This window comes from Onychomys torridus, chromosome 7, assembly GCF_903995425.1.
Source record: "Onychomys torridus chromosome 7, mOncTor1.1, whole genome shotgun sequence".
Lineage (NCBI taxonomy): Eukaryota > Metazoa > Chordata > Mammalia > Rodentia > Cricetidae > Onychomys > Onychomys torridus.
The window spans coordinates 21,527,908-21,543,124 of record NC_050449.1 but is presented as its reverse complement, the minus strand read 5'-3'; the positions used below and the strand labels follow the sequence as shown (position 1 = coordinate 21,543,124).

Sequence of the window (15,217 nt, the reverse complement as noted above, 5' to 3'; positions counted from 1 at the left end):
TACATGCCAATTGAAAAGTAAAAGATAGCTGAAATAATTAACCTATAAGCAGAATAGAACTATATTGGCTCATAGAGTTGTAATTCTAGTCCATGATTGGTTTTCTCTAATGGGACTTGTATTGAAAGACAGTGCATATCACCACAGAAGTGCCAGGCAGAGTCAAACCACTTACCTCCTGATCTGGTAGTGCAAGGAAAAAGAAAGGAACAGAATTGCGACTGTCTCTTTTCAGAACATACCTCCAATGACCTAAAGACCTCCCCTTAAGCTCCACTTTCGAAAGTGTCTACCTTCTCCCACTAACATCATGCTGAGCACTAATTCTTTACCGTATGGACATTTGGGGGACATTCCATATACCTGTTTTGTAGTTCACACATGCTCCCTTTGAACCAAACTGTCTTTATTATCTAACTTCTAAATCTTTGCTCTTTCCCATGGGAGCAAGAAAAGTGGATTCATAATCTTCATTTTCCCACCAGGCTTTGCTGAAGAGAGGGATTGTAGAGCTCCTCTTGACCTCAGATAATGACGAAGGAATTCAGTCTGGCTCCGTCAAAGGAGGTACTGGATACAGTCACTTTATAGGATAACCAAGGCTCTTAGCCAGCCAATATAAATTGTAAACAAGTATCAAAGAGAACCAGATACATTTCTGATCCTCTTTCCCATGTCTATAGAGATGGATCCCAGAGATTTTATATGATACAAAATGAGGTTCAACATCAAAGCTTAGAGTTCAAATATCACATGTGTCATTTTTTTTCCTCTTTGAAAAGAACATTGATGGAGTTCTTCATCCTGAGTATATCTTTTAATTTTAAAAATAATTCCATAGGTAGGAGTTTAGGCTGGTGCAGGATGTGGCTCAGGGCCCTGCTCATTCCCACCAGCATGGGCAGTCACATAGGGAGCTATTGGATGGGTGTAAACAAACACACTGCAGCCAAAGTTTCTATCCTGGTATCAAATGGTCTTAGACTTGGCAGACACTAAAGAGTGGGAAAAATGAGGGAAAGTAATGAGGTTCTCTTTAGAGCAGACTGGCAGCCATTGTGGACTGCTTCCTTCTTCTTTTCGGTAGCTCTGCTCTTATTACTACAATCTGGCAAGTGTTGAGTCTAGAGTCAGGAACTTTCATTCAGCTCCTAGGCATTGCTATGTTAGCTGGCCTTGCCTTGGTCCACCTATTGTTCAAAGCATGGTTAAATGTTTAGTTGTTCTCTATCAACAAAGATAGTGCTCCTGCATGTATGATGTGACAATAGCTAGGACAGTCCTTTATCTTTGCAAAGTAGGTTACAAACGGTATCTTGTCATGCCTTTTACTCACCCCTTTCACAGTGTCTCAGAGGTACCCCTTCCTCTCTCTCTACAGCATTGACTACTATCAATATGTCATCATTTGTGAAGGATTCTTTTCTTAAGCTTCTTGAACTGCAGGTAAGATTTTCCAAGCAATGCAGAGTCTTGTCTGTCTTCCTTCAAGATTTTGTTATCTATGCCATTGATGTCAGAGGACACAGCAAGCATTACAAGGATATGTCCACCTCACCCTGAGCCTTGGTGGAGTTCAAAGCCTCTTGGTAAGACTTGGGGAGAAAGAACTTCTTCTACCATCTCCTCTCATGGGTCATGTCAGTGAGATTACTTTGGGAAGCATGAGAGGCTTATGTGAGAAGAGAAGTAAATATGATTAGAGGGAACAAATGGTGTCTCTCCTCCCAGAGGACACAGTTAGGAAATGGGCCATGGGTGGTGCTCACGGGAAGCTCATTCTCATCTGCTGGTGCTTTTAGTAGAATTTTGGGATTCTGGGTTGGCTGCTGTACTGAAAACCTAGTGGATATAGTGTTGGAAGGAAATGGGTATAGTCAAGACCAGCCTTAAGTAATGTAAACTTTTCTGTTTCCAACCTTCATTTTAAGGGAGCAGGGCATCTTAGTTAAGGTTCTTATTAATAAAATCAAACCTGAGGCCAGTTATTGGGGTGAATGCTAGAAGATCAGAGAAGCAGAACAAGCCATAGTTTCCTCGCCTCACCAGTTCCTCAGCTGGTCTTGTTTCCTCAGATTGCAAGCTTCTGTGTCCTCATCCAGAATGAATCTCAGCTGAACTGTGTTGCTCCAAAGCCTTAAAGTTTAACCAGCCAAAATGCTTAACTAACTTAGTTCCTGGTCCTCACGCCTTATATACCTTTCTGATTTCTGCTATCACTCCCTGGGACTAAAGGCTGGATTTCTGGGATTAAAGGCGTGTGTTAGCATGCCTGGCTGTTTCTAATGTGGCCTTGAACTCAGAGATCCGGCTAGCTCTGCCTCTCAAGTGCTGGGATTAAAGGCGTGCACCACCACAGTATAACAGCTATTGAAGGTTTGGCATGGAGGAATGAATATATTATACAATATATTTATAGTTCTCAAATCATGAAAAAAAACCAAATTTATTTATATGGTGTTTTAAAATTGTCAGAATTGCAGTGTTAGAGGGCAATCGGCATGCCAGATTAGTTCACAGCTAAGGAATTTTGCAATACTGTCTGAATTCTTTACAAAGCCTCTTATTTGGGGAACCATTCCTTTCTTGTAGACCCTGTAATTATCATTTTAAATTCAGACTTCCCTAGTTGTGCTTTTGACACCTAACCGGGGGGGGGGGGGGGGGGGGCATCTATCCACATGGTCTTAGTTTCTCATAGGTCTCAGAGGCAAAAGTTTCTTCTCAGAGAGAGCAAGCAGCATTTGTAAGCACATGGCTTTTTACTAATTGGGACCTGTTGGTGAATTCATTGTCTCTTTTAGAAAGAATGTCATTGGAGAACTTAAGTTACATAATAAATTGGGTCCAATGATAGAGCTGAGCTTTCCAACATATAGAGGAGATGATATTTTAATATGGTTTAGTCCAGTCTCCTAGCTGACAGATACAGGTTGGAGGAAAAGTTTGCTCCATTTCCCTTGTTACTTCTGATTTTCTTTTGTTTTGAACCATTGTGTATTGAGCCCAGTGCTATTAGCACCCATATCCAAGTGAAACTCCATAAGTTGACTTCCTGCTGTTAGCTGTACTGAGGGCTTCCGTGGGGATTTCAAACTGACTCTGAAATATTAGGGAAACATCTAGGCTCTTCTGTGAATCATCTTCTAATCCACAGTTTTGTGTTTTTCATCTAGCTATGAACTTTTCTTTCTCTTGCTTCTTTCGCTTTATTTAATTTTTGGTCTTTATGCTTCCAATGTTCTTCTTCCTTGGGATAGGCGCAGTGACCCAGACACTCTCTTTTCTACATTTGCCTCATCCATTTCTTTCCTTTTCTCATATTTTTTATTATTTGGTTCTCTTGCATTATAGATTTTGAAAGCAATACCTACAACTTGAGGTCCGTTCACTCCTAGCCATGTCCAACTCTTTGTGTCTTCGACTATTAGGGGCACTTTGTCATCTAAAGGTGATGTCAACCATGGCTATACTCCCTGGATCAGCATCAATGTGCTTCCAATCCACTTGATAACACATTTTTTTTTTTTTTAATTCTGAAGGGTTCTTATAAGTTTTTTTTAAAATTGTATTTCATTTAAACTTATATTAGCTAGTCATTGGCTTAGCCCTTCCAGAATGCATTGCTTGATCTAAGTTAGGCATCATCCTGATGTTTAGATTACAATTAGATTCTTCTGGTGTAGCCTCTGTTACCAAGTGTCCCTTAGGGTTTCTAAGCTTCTCACTAACCTTAGCTGTCTCTTACTAATGTTTTCTTTTCCTTTTTTTCTTTTCTTTTTTTTTTTTCAGTTTGTAGAATACTTAAAAGAGCTTGAATATATAACACCCAGGTAGGGTGTTAAACAATAAAAATAGACACACAAGTCAGCCATTTTTTTTTCCTGTGAATCATTGGTGTAATTAGTATTTTTCTAGTTTAAACATATCTGGAGATGAGAATTGACTGTAAGTTCAGAAATGTCTTGCTCCTTTGTTCTTTTCATTCAATCCTCTGACTGGGTGCTTCATTAAATGATATGTCTTGCCTCAGAATAGAATGCTTCCTATCTAGGCTGAGTACTTAAGTTTTCAAGGGGAAAACATGTCTGCCTATATTTCAAATGACAGGAGGGATTCCACTTATGAGAACTATGCTGTGGGTTCAACACTGACTGGAGACAGATTTAGAGAGTTAAAACACAATAGCTCCCAAACCAAACCAAATCAAGCCCACACATAAAACCAATTCATTATTTCCCCACTTTCTGCCAAGGAGAGGAATGAGGCCTTTCACTCCTGTCAGAAGCCTTGGTTCAGCTTCTTTCTCAGAATCCTTATTAAGCAAGAGCATGAAAGCTTATACACAAGGAGATTTATCCCATTTACCTCACTTTTGACAAAATGATTCCAATTAAGAAATGCTATGACAAGTTAAAGAACCTTTAGGCAGCCATCACTCACAAGAATCTAACACACAAGCTGGCTGACTCTATGTTTTGATAATATGCCACTCCTTCTCAGAGACCCACAAGGGTATCTGCACATTTAGTAAATATGTGGCTCCAAGTATTCCTGGTACTGAAACTGTGCCACACATCCTAGGAAACAAGTTATGAAGACAAAGACAAAAACCTAAAGTGAACACATGGATATTCTTCACAGAAATACATTTTCCTGGGACTTGCTACCCTCTGGTTTTCATCTTATACTAGCAGTGCAGGCCTCAACGTCTAGAACCTCTGTCCAAACTTCATAATGTGGCAATGCCAGCTTGGACCACCTCATACTGCAGAATGCTCTGAGCAAGGTCAGAGGGCAGTTAAGCCCCCAGCATGGAAATACAGAGCCCTGCTGTGGTTTTACCTAGGTTGGAACTCATCAACTCATAAGGCAAGCAGACAGCCAAATGAATGAAGTTCTCTAAAAACAAAATCAAACAAGTATTTTCCAACCAAATGAAACAGGCAAGGAGGTACCAAACAGCCTAAGGTTCAAGCTATAGCCCCTGGCTGTCAAAATCCAAACCCTCTTCCTTCTGCCAATACTATGAGCTGGAAAGAAAGAATCCTGGGATATAATGTGTCTTTCCAGAAGCTGCTAGGATAACCCAGAACCTGGGCTACAGGCTATCTGTCGGTGAGCAGGGTGAGCAGTTGGGTCTCTTCTTCCCTAAAGATTTCTGCTCCCCTACCGGAACAGAGGGGAGCCATGCAGCTTGGACTCTTTCTCTTGGTTTGCTCCATCAAAGCTTTCACCAGGAGAGGAGGTTTCTTTTTTCTTTTTTTTCTTTTTCTTTTTCTTCTTCTTTTTCTTCTTCTTCTTCTTCTTCTTCTTCTTCTTCTTCTTCTTCTTCTTCTTCTTCTTCTTCTTCTTCTTCTTCTTCTTCTTCTTCTTCTTCTTCTTCTTCTTCTTCTTTACTGCTCCACACTTTACCGGAGAACCAGGAGATGGAGAAGGGTGGAAAGAACAGTTGATTCAAGCTTTAGCTTGAGGAAAATAGAGCAGTCCTTCCTTCAGCTCTCTGTCTTCATGGAGACGGGTTTAGGTGTTGTGGGACTTTATGGAATAGTAGGTAGAAAATCCACAGCCAGGCAGAGTCCTTAACAGGGTGCAGTCTCCCCTCAACGTTTCCTTTGAGAGTCATGCTGGGCAGGTCTTTTCTCTTGAGTGCAACTCAACGCTTTTTCTTGAAAGTTAAATTTGAATTGTTGTACCTATTTCTTGAAACCCCCAGAGACCACGAAGGAGCCGGTTTCTGATGCAAGCTCATAAGGGTCCTTTTATTCAGGTTCAACCTGGGCCACCGCTCTGCAGATGCAAGGAAATGTGGTGGAGGCTACAAGCCCAGGTGTAGAGGGTTTTTATAGGGAAAAACCACAAGCTGGGAATTGGCAACTTGTGATTGGGTAGAAGGGATATGGGGCAAGGTGATTTTTTTTTTAAACTATTGGTCTAGACTTTGGGCGAAACCACATTTGAAACCAATGGGTTAGACTTTTGGCAGGGAACCACAACCTGATGAGCAGGATTATCTAGATATCTTCAAAGTCCATAAATTGCAGACAGGATGTCTGCAGGAACATCTGGATCTTGTTAAACTTTACTGCCCTGTATCTGTTCAAGTTGCCATGGCACATTCCTGAGATTCTTCCTGGAACTGAGTACAGCAGGTATTCTGAGATGGTAGCCCTTTCCCTAAGATGTAGCCTGTAAAGTCAAGTCTAGACCTTCACAGAATCTGACCTAGAGGTCACACACACACATATAAAAGGATGGATGGGCCATTAAAAGATTGTGAGGAGACCATAATACCTGGATCCTTCTACTCAATTAACATACCAAAAGGCATCAAAAGGGAGACTCAGCTGTGCTTACTGACAAAATGCCATTCAGATCACTGTCTTCCTCATCTAGCCTCAGAGCATTAGTTCATAAGAAACTTGAGGAAGAAAGAAATGTTGTTGCTTTTTGTTTTCTCACGGTTTCAGAGGTTTCAGTCCTGGCTTGTTTGGTCTCATGTGCTTGGGCAGAGCATCCGAGCACACAGGATGCAGAAGGTGAGATAGGATGGGGCCAAGGGAAAAATACCCAGAGTGCCCATCTGAAGTGACTTCCTTCTTTCAGCTAGGAGTGCCCACCTCCAAAATTTGTCAGAAACTCCCAAAACAGTGCTACCAGATGGGGACCAAGCATTTAATATATGAGTGTGAGGGTTGGGGTGGGGATGGGGCAGTTCATATTCAAACCACGTGAGTCACTAACATTGGCTAATTACTCATGTGCCAGGCACTGTACTAGGTGATTGCCATTTTCCAGCTCTCCCAGGGTGATGCAGTAGGTACTGTTGTTTCCCACTGTATAAGGAAACCAGGGATGTAGACATTTTTGCATAGAGCTGGGATTTGGAAGTCACAAGGAAGTGCTGCTGATTCAGCCAGGTTCAACTGGACTCAGCAACTATCACTGTGTCAAAAGCCACCCACCAAGCATTGCTGTTGCTCAAGCCAAATGAAGCCACCTGGAGAGAAGGAGCATGCTTTACATCATGACATTCCAAGGTGTCTCTGTAAGATGCCTCCTGCATTTTCTCTCAAGCATTCCAGTAAAATACCATCATAGTCTTTTTTGTTTATTTTAATTTTAGTTTTCATGGAGGGAAGCATGTAGGGCGTTCCCCAGTCAATGACCTCGGTGACATCTTTTTCTCTATTTTTTAAAAAATTAGATATCTGCCCTGAGGTTTTCTGCAAAATAGCTTTTGTTCTCCGTGTCTTTGGATTGCATTTGCTTTTATTTAACCTACATATTTTTTTCTGGTTAAAACTTACATTATTGTGTTGATAATGTTCTGTTCATATAAATCCTTATTAATACCAATTTCCCTATATTTACATTACACTAATTTTGGCATATTGTATTTCCATTGAATTCAAAACATTTAAAAATTTCTCTTGGGACTTTTCCTTATTCCATGCTTAAACTATGTTGTTGAAGTTTTGAATCTAGGGATTTCCCAATCATTCTTATACAGTATGTGTGTGTGTGTGTGTGTGTGTGTGTGTATGTATGTATTCATGCCACACTGTGTAAGTGTAGGTCAGAAGATAATTTGAGAATAATATGTACTTTTTGATATATTTGATCAAATATATTTGATATATTTGAATATTTGAGAATAATATGTACTTTGCTTTTATTTTCAAGTTATGATTATGATTTGTTCATCCCATTGTTCCATTAATGGTTGTCTTAAGTATTTTGAGGGTCCTTTAAGGTGCATTTACATATAGTATTTTATTGGAAAGTTGCATTTTGTATATTGTATTTTTTTCAGGAATTTATCCCTTTATAATTATGTAATGTACTTCCTGTTTTTCTGAGTTGTTGTGTGTCTAATATAAATGTACCTACTTTAGTTTTCTTTTAGTTAGTGATGTGTGTGTGTGTGTGTGAGAGAGAGAGAGAGAGAGATAGACAGACAGACAGATAGATAGATACAGAGAGACAGAGAGAGAGAGGGAGAAACAGAGAAATTGGTATGCAGACAAAATTTTAATACATTTGGCCCAAGAGCAGGGCTTGCTAGTAAGACATTACTGTTTTAACAAGAGCCTTCATTATTCACTGGCTTGAGAATGCTGGTGGAAATGGAATGAATAGAGTGATTAACTTGAAAATGTGTTTGATAAAGAGTTTAGGCAGCCATAAGATAAAATTGAAAAGAAATGCCCACATTTTAGGTAACAATAAGTTCTGGAGAGTTGGGAAATGTAAGACTTTGATGTATTTCCATATAGTTTGTGCTCACAACTCTTTTGTGCTCACACCTGTAGCACAGAACAGTTCTTAGGACTGTAGCTGCAGGAACTACACTGGCCAGTTCAAATCCCAGCTCTAGCACTTCCATGCTAAGTTGGACAGTAACCGAACCTCAGTTTACCATTTAGACAGTGGGGTGGTGGTTGACCACTGTGTGGTTGTCATATAGAACTACCCAAATAAAGTTCATTACTCAGTGCCTCATGACAGCAGAAGTTCAACAATTACTAGTCATTCTAGTATATTGTAACACATTATATTAACAATAACATATTATTGTAACATTCTAGTATATTAGTAACACATATCTGATGTGTTATTAATTTTATAGCCATGAAAGGTATCATTCATACAGATAGGAGAATTTGAAACCTTTATGTAATAGTTTATTATCAAAAAGATATAGAAATAAGTACTGTTAGAAATAAAAAATTAGGGGCTGAAGAAATGGCTCAGTGGTTAAGAGCACTGGCTGCTCTTCCAGAGGTCCTGAATTCAATTCCCAGCAACCACATGGTGGCTCACAGCCATCTATAATGGTATCTGATGCACTCTTCTGGCACACAGGATATAATCAGACAGAGCACAGAATACATGAAATAAATATATCTTTAAAAAAGAAATAAAAATTATATGAGTATGAGAGAGTTTGTATCAAAATAGGAAAATGTCTGCATTGGGGAAAAGGTGGGAAACATTGCATGTGTTCTCTCTCATGGTACCCCTGTTCCAATTTATTTTCCTTTGTTAAATACACTTCATGTTTGCTTTGCTTCCTTTCTAGAATGATAAACCCATTATGGTTATGGAATACTGGACTGGCTGGTATGACACGTGGGGGAATGAGCACAATGTCAAAAGTGCAAACCGTAAGTGCACCAGAGTTTCTGACACCGACTCAGGAAGGACCCATGCCATGGGTCATTCACACAGCTCTCTGTTGACTGGCATGCCTGCACAGACACAAATATCCATCTTTGCTAATTACAGGCCCCGTCTGTGTTCTAAAGATGACCTTGTAAGTGCAAATTGTATGCTGCTTACCCTACAACAGTTCTACAATTGAGTGAAACCAGCAGATTGTTAGAAATTGAGACATGACTGTAACAGCCCCTAGTTCTCAGGCTCCATGCTGCAATAAAACAGGTGCAGTGAGAGAACTGAGGAACCGTTCTCTTCAGTTAGGGAAGGTGGACAGGAAAGTGTCTCCGAGAGTTTGACATTCCTAAAAAAGGTTCTGGACCATGTGCATGATGATGTCTTACTCATTTCTAGAACAGATGAATCTGCAGTATCATCACCAAAATGGTGATGATTACTCGGGGCCCACAAGCAGTGGGAGGTGAGAACTTGGACTTTAGTCCCAGCACCTCAGCATTAGCTTTGCGATTTCAGGAAGATTTCTTTCAATTCTAGGTAGAAATGTCTGTCTCCCTGAAAAATGGGGATTATTTAACCTGGGTGCCCATCAGTGGATGAATGGGTCCAAAGAATGTGGTGAATATGCACAATTGAGCACTATTCAGTTATAAAAGAAGGAAGTCCTGCTATCCGCAGCAGCAGGGATGGAAATGGAGTTCTCTGTGTTACGTGAGGTTACCCAGTTAAAGAAAGACAAGTATAATTTCTCCTTCATTTGTGGAAATTAAAGAAAATGTTGATCTCATAGACAAGTGGAGTGGAAGAGTAGTTACTTGAGACTGCAAAGAATGTGGAGAGAAGAGGAGAAACTGAGTGAGGGACTCCGAAATGCAGCCGGGAAGGAAATATTAGGTTTGTCTTAGGGAGGCAACTGCTTGTTAAAACAATCTGTGAGAAATTTACAACAACCAAAGAAGATGGCTGTGAAAGGCCAAGCATGATCTAGTGATAGAGGCACACTTCCTATCCTGGTTTAATCACTGTGCCTTGTGCACACCTATCAAACCACTATCAAGGTAGACAAAGACTACAACTCAATGAAACAAGATGGAAGAAGTCATTTTCTCAAAAGCAAAGAATGGGGCAGAGGTGTGGGGGGGGGGAGAATCTAGGATTTCTGAAAAGATTTGCTACTACCACTCAGAATAATGCCTGCAATCTCCAGTTATTTAGCAAAGGTGTGTTTCCGTGAAACTTTTTTATTGCTACTGTATGGAAAGCTTACTTGTACTGAAATGGGACAATTACCCAAGTATTAGTGACTGAGAAACAGACAGTAGCTGGCTTTGGACAACATAGCAGAAAAAAAAAAAAAAAAAGGAAATCATGACACCATAACTATTAAAGATCATACAAGGACTGGCATCGTTCCAAACCCGGCCCCCATCTCCAGCCATAATGCCACCAATCAACAGACATGTGATCACTTGTGTCTGGGACATGGTGTCATGATTGTTATACATAGTTTTTTATCAGTTCATTTACTCATAATTCCTATGATGGTGTGGGAATTAAAGGCTTCATTTAATTGGTTTGGCAGATTCCAGGAGAGAGAGAGAGAGAGAGAGAGAGAGAGAGAGAGAGAGAGAGAGAGAGAGCGAGCGAGCCAGGTGTGGTCATGTAAACAGACAGTGAAGCGCATAGCCAGAGCCAAGGCCCATGCTAAACCAACATCTTCCCACTTCTCAAGGCTGCCAGAGGGAAGGGGGAGCCCACTGTTAAACACGCTGGCAAAATGGAAGTTTTTGTGGCCAAAATTATAAGTAGCCATGGGTACAGTACTGTGATATGGTGCTCTTAACTCAACACCTCTAGAGCCATTATTCTAAGAAGGAAGGAATGAAGATATACTAGTTATGTGTAAATAATTTTTAAATTAGGTATTTATAAAATAAGAGTTTTAGACTGTTACTTAATACATGCAGTTTGGATTCAATTTGTACCAAAGCTGTAGTGCAGGGGGGAAATCTTAAAAAAAAAAAAGTGTGCTGCAAGCCCCAGGACTTGCTCTTTCAGAGTGGTTCTGGGTAGTTCGACCTACTTGTTGGTTAAAAAAAAAAAAAAAAAGAATTGGTTGTGGAGGATAGAGCTGGAATTGATCGTTTTCATCCAAGGTCTCTGTCTCCCTTCTGTTTTCACTGTCCCCCCACAGAAATTCAACATACTGTGTCTAGATTTATCAAATATGGAATCTCCTTCAACGTGTATATGTTCCACGGTGGAACCAACTTTGGATTCATAAATGGAGCCCATCACTACAATCATCATCTAAGTGTTGTGACTAGCTATGGCAAGTGATGATGGTGGAGTCACTTCTCTGGGATGGGCGGTCCTACAGTTTTGGGGAAGAGACTCCACAGTCATGTACTTGTTTCATGAGATTTCAACATGCAGTCTAGGCTGAGCACCGAAGCCTTTGGTCTGCTTTCCTTTATTCTTTGACATTTATGCTGCCCAGACAGCTGTCATTCTAGTAGGTAGGCTCTGCTTCATTTTTGTGCACTGACCCCATTGTTCTTACATCTAGCTAGGCAGAACTAGGATACCAGGAATAAAAGAAAGTAAAAGAGCATGATGAGCCCCATGTTTCCAGATAGGATCTGGGGAATGCTTCCTGGTGGACATTTCACACTCACATCTCAGTCTGTTACACAATGTGACAGAGACAGAGGGTGCATGGTCCTTCTATCTCAACTCTTATGGATCTGGGTTGTCACATGTCCCCATGCTGAAACAGGGCCTGCTGTGGAGGACTGCTTGGCCTAAACAGGGTCCTCTGTCTTGTAGACTATGATGCTGTGCTGACTGAGGCTGGAGACTACACAGTAAAGTATTTCAAGCTTCGGAAACTCTTTGCTTCTGCTTCAGGTACTGAGCACCTTAGTGGGGGATAGCTCTCTCATGGGCTGTCCATCATTTGTGGAGGAACAAGAAAAGGGAGAAGTCTTTTTTTTTGGGGGGGGGCAGGTGGAAGTTTATGAGCTCTTGAGAGCAAGGGCAATCTTACATCAACTTCCAGGTTTCCCACACAAAAGCTAGATGGGCTGTATAAGCACTTCTAAAACTTTAACTGTCTTTACTGAAATATGAAAATAATAAAACCAGATTCCTATGTGATGATGAAGGTCAAGGAATTTCCTATCTGCAGATCTTTGGTATTATATGTAACTTAGTAACCACATATGTAGAAAGAAAACTTATTACTTTGACTTTGACTAAATACATCCAATTTGTTGTCTTAGTGAGGGTTAGAACAGAGGTAAAATGTAACACAGAGCTTTCTACTAGACCTCCTTCTGTATGTCTCCTGTTACACCAGGCATACATGTTTATGTGGTATATGTGTCCACCAGGAATAAATGTCTCCTACATATGTGTCTCTACTAGATCTCAAAATGCAAAATGGCTCCAATGGTCTCCCTTAGAGAAGTGTGTCCTAGTACAAAGCTCATTGTTTTTTCAACTGTCTCTGGATACAGAGGTCACAGATAGTCGTGGGAGTGCTTAGAGAAAGGAATGTCCATTTTAGCCAGTTTGCCCTGTGACCCATTCTCATTGCAGGAGGTTTCCTGCCTCGGATGCCTCCCCTTACTCCCAAGACTGTGTACCCCACTGTGAGCCTGTTATTCTACTTGCCATTGTTTGATATCCTACCCTACTTAAATAAGGTGAGAAGTGCTTGGGCACTAGCAGGGGCAGGGGTGGAGGATGGGACCATGGAGAAATAGGGGTGAGGATGTGGGTCCAAGAGGAGATGTTCCATCAAGGAACTTTTTTATGGGGGAGTTTGAAAGTTACTTCATGGCATTGTATCTGAACCTGGAATTACTGGTCAGGATCCGCCTTTTCCACTGGAGAAGATGGTAAAGAATTTGAAGAATTGGCATGAGAAAGCAGGCATACATAGCAGGATAGCCTATCATATAGCAGATCCTGTTCCCAGCTTAGATGACTTAAGTGGTGAGTGCTATTAAAGGGTCCACAATGGAAAATCTCCTAGCCGGGAATCATGAAGGCAAGCTTCTTCATTACCCATTAGTCAGGCTGTATTTTTTAAATTCTCTGTTTTCTCTACTTCTAAATGAGAAACCTGTCTTTTCTGTAGAATCCAAATTCTTGAATTTATATTGGCATCACCTCTCCTGGTGCTATTTTAGACAAGAGGCAGTGACAGTAAATGGTCCATATAAGTCTATGTTTGCCGAGTTGAAAATTTACCTTTTGTCTTCAGTTATTTTGCAATGTATTTGTTTATTCTGCTGATTAATTCTTATGGTTATAGTGGTTATGCTGTCATCACAATGACACATTACTCCAAATTTCTTGGACAGTAATTGTCTTGTCATAGAAGCATTGGCATAGCATCTATTGTGTGATTGTTTTCATTCAAGAAATGCTTGAGGACCATTGTGTGGTCCAACAAAAAGTTACAAGAGTCTTAAGAGAAGGATCGTGGCTGCTCCTCATTTTGTCTTCTGTTCCTGCCCTGTTTCCATCCTAGCCTGTCATGTTATACACTCCAGTCACCATGGAGAATCTACCGATAAACAATGGCAGTGGCCAGCCGTTTGGACTGGTCCTCTATGAGACTTCCATCTGTTCTGGAGGCCTGCTCCATGCTTATGTTCATGATTCAGCACAGGTAGGCTACAGCAGGTGTCCTGGTGGCATATAGTCTACCTCTGTGTTTGGGGGTGTAGTCACAGAGTCATTTTACCATATGCTAATATTTATCTTACCAATATGCTGGAATCATAGCAAACTTAGAGCCAGATCAAATAGACTTTGTTTGTTTTGATATAACTCACAGTCTCCTGGGGAGTCCTGTTCAGCTTCTAGTCACCAGAGCACTAAAGTCAGGACCTGTTTTTCTTTTCCTTAAGACCACTTTCTTCCTAAAGCTCGGCCCTTCAGGTAGGCCTATTGATCAATCTGATGCTGGCTCTTCTTTCATAGGTGTTTTTGAATGACATAAGTATTGGAGTTCTGGATGAGAATACTCATTATCTGAGAATTTCTAAAACTCAGGTAAGTAATCCCCCAGACCAGGTGATATTCTTAACTGCCCCTTCAAAGGCAGCCTGGTTCTGGGGCTTGACTACCACCTTTTCCCACTGGGCTTCTCACAAAGGGCTGTAAGCAGGAAGTGTGTAGGGCTGAGATCTTATGGCATCTTCTAAGCATTGGTGGTCTAAGGACCTATAGGATAAATTATTTAGCAAGAGTAGAGGTTTTCCTTTGGCCTGATTCAACCTCCATCTCCTGTTTGGATCACTTATCAAAAGCAGAATGAAAGATTCTTTTTGCCTGTCCTAACAGGAACAGCAGTAAAGAGCAGATTGAGTATGGGTTAGGAGCCCAGTGGGGTGTGTGTGTGAGAGAGGGGGGGGGAGGGGGGAGAGAGAGGAGGAGGAGAGAGAGGAGGAGGAGAGAGAGATGAATGAACTGGAAAAAAGAGTGTGTTCTAGAATATGGGCTCTAGGCGGCTATTTTGTTCCCGCTCACTTGTGCACCTAAGCAGGGTTGTCAACTTCTGAGGATCCTGGTTGAGAATCAAGGCCGAATCAATTATTCATGGGAAATTCAAAATGAGCAGAAAGGTAGGCTTTGGTGCTGAGAAACAAGTGTAACTTCTCTCGTTTACTTGTAGCTGTGGCTGTTTGGGGGTTGGGAAGACAGAAATGTACACCTGAGAAGTGGGTGACTTCAGTCCTGGGAGCAAGGATGTTACCTCCTGCCCCCTCCTTTGTTCTGCCTTTTCTTATTGTCCATGGCAGGAAAGCAGAGTAATTATGTTGGGTGCTGGCCCATCTTAGACCAGGACTCCGTCTTCTTTTATGAAGGATCCCTATACTAATGAGAAATGTTTTTAGTAGTGTGGAGGCATACAGCAAGAAATTTTAAGTGACAATAAGTCAGTGGAGTAGTTATTCTCTTGGCTGTATTCCTTGATAGAAAACAGATACAATGTTTATTTCTCTATCCCAAACCTTGG

The 15,217-nt window shown here is 40.9% G+C and overlaps 1 protein-coding gene across 1 annotated transcript in view; it reads left to right on the top strand.

Moving 5' to 3' along the window:
* Positions 1-15,217, top strand: part of Glb1l3 (galactosidase beta 1 like 3) — a 39,885-nt gene that overhangs the window by 14,271 nt on the left and 10,397 nt on the right. Inside the window, exons 8-16 of the mRNA XM_036193553.1 lie at positions 486-567; positions 1,382-1,446; positions 9,086-9,170; positions 11,375-11,512; positions 12,010-12,090; positions 12,784-12,890; positions 13,724-13,864; positions 14,179-14,250; positions 14,744-14,822. Of these exons, the coding sequence (XP_036049446.1) occupies positions 486-567; positions 1,382-1,446; positions 9,086-9,170; positions 11,375-11,512; positions 12,010-12,090; positions 12,784-12,890; positions 13,724-13,864; positions 14,179-14,250; positions 14,744-14,822 (850 nt within the window). The remainder of the gene's footprint in view (positions 1-485; positions 568-1,381; positions 1,447-9,085; positions 9,171-11,374; positions 11,513-12,009; positions 12,091-12,783; positions 12,891-13,723; positions 13,865-14,178; positions 14,251-14,743; positions 14,823-15,217) is intronic.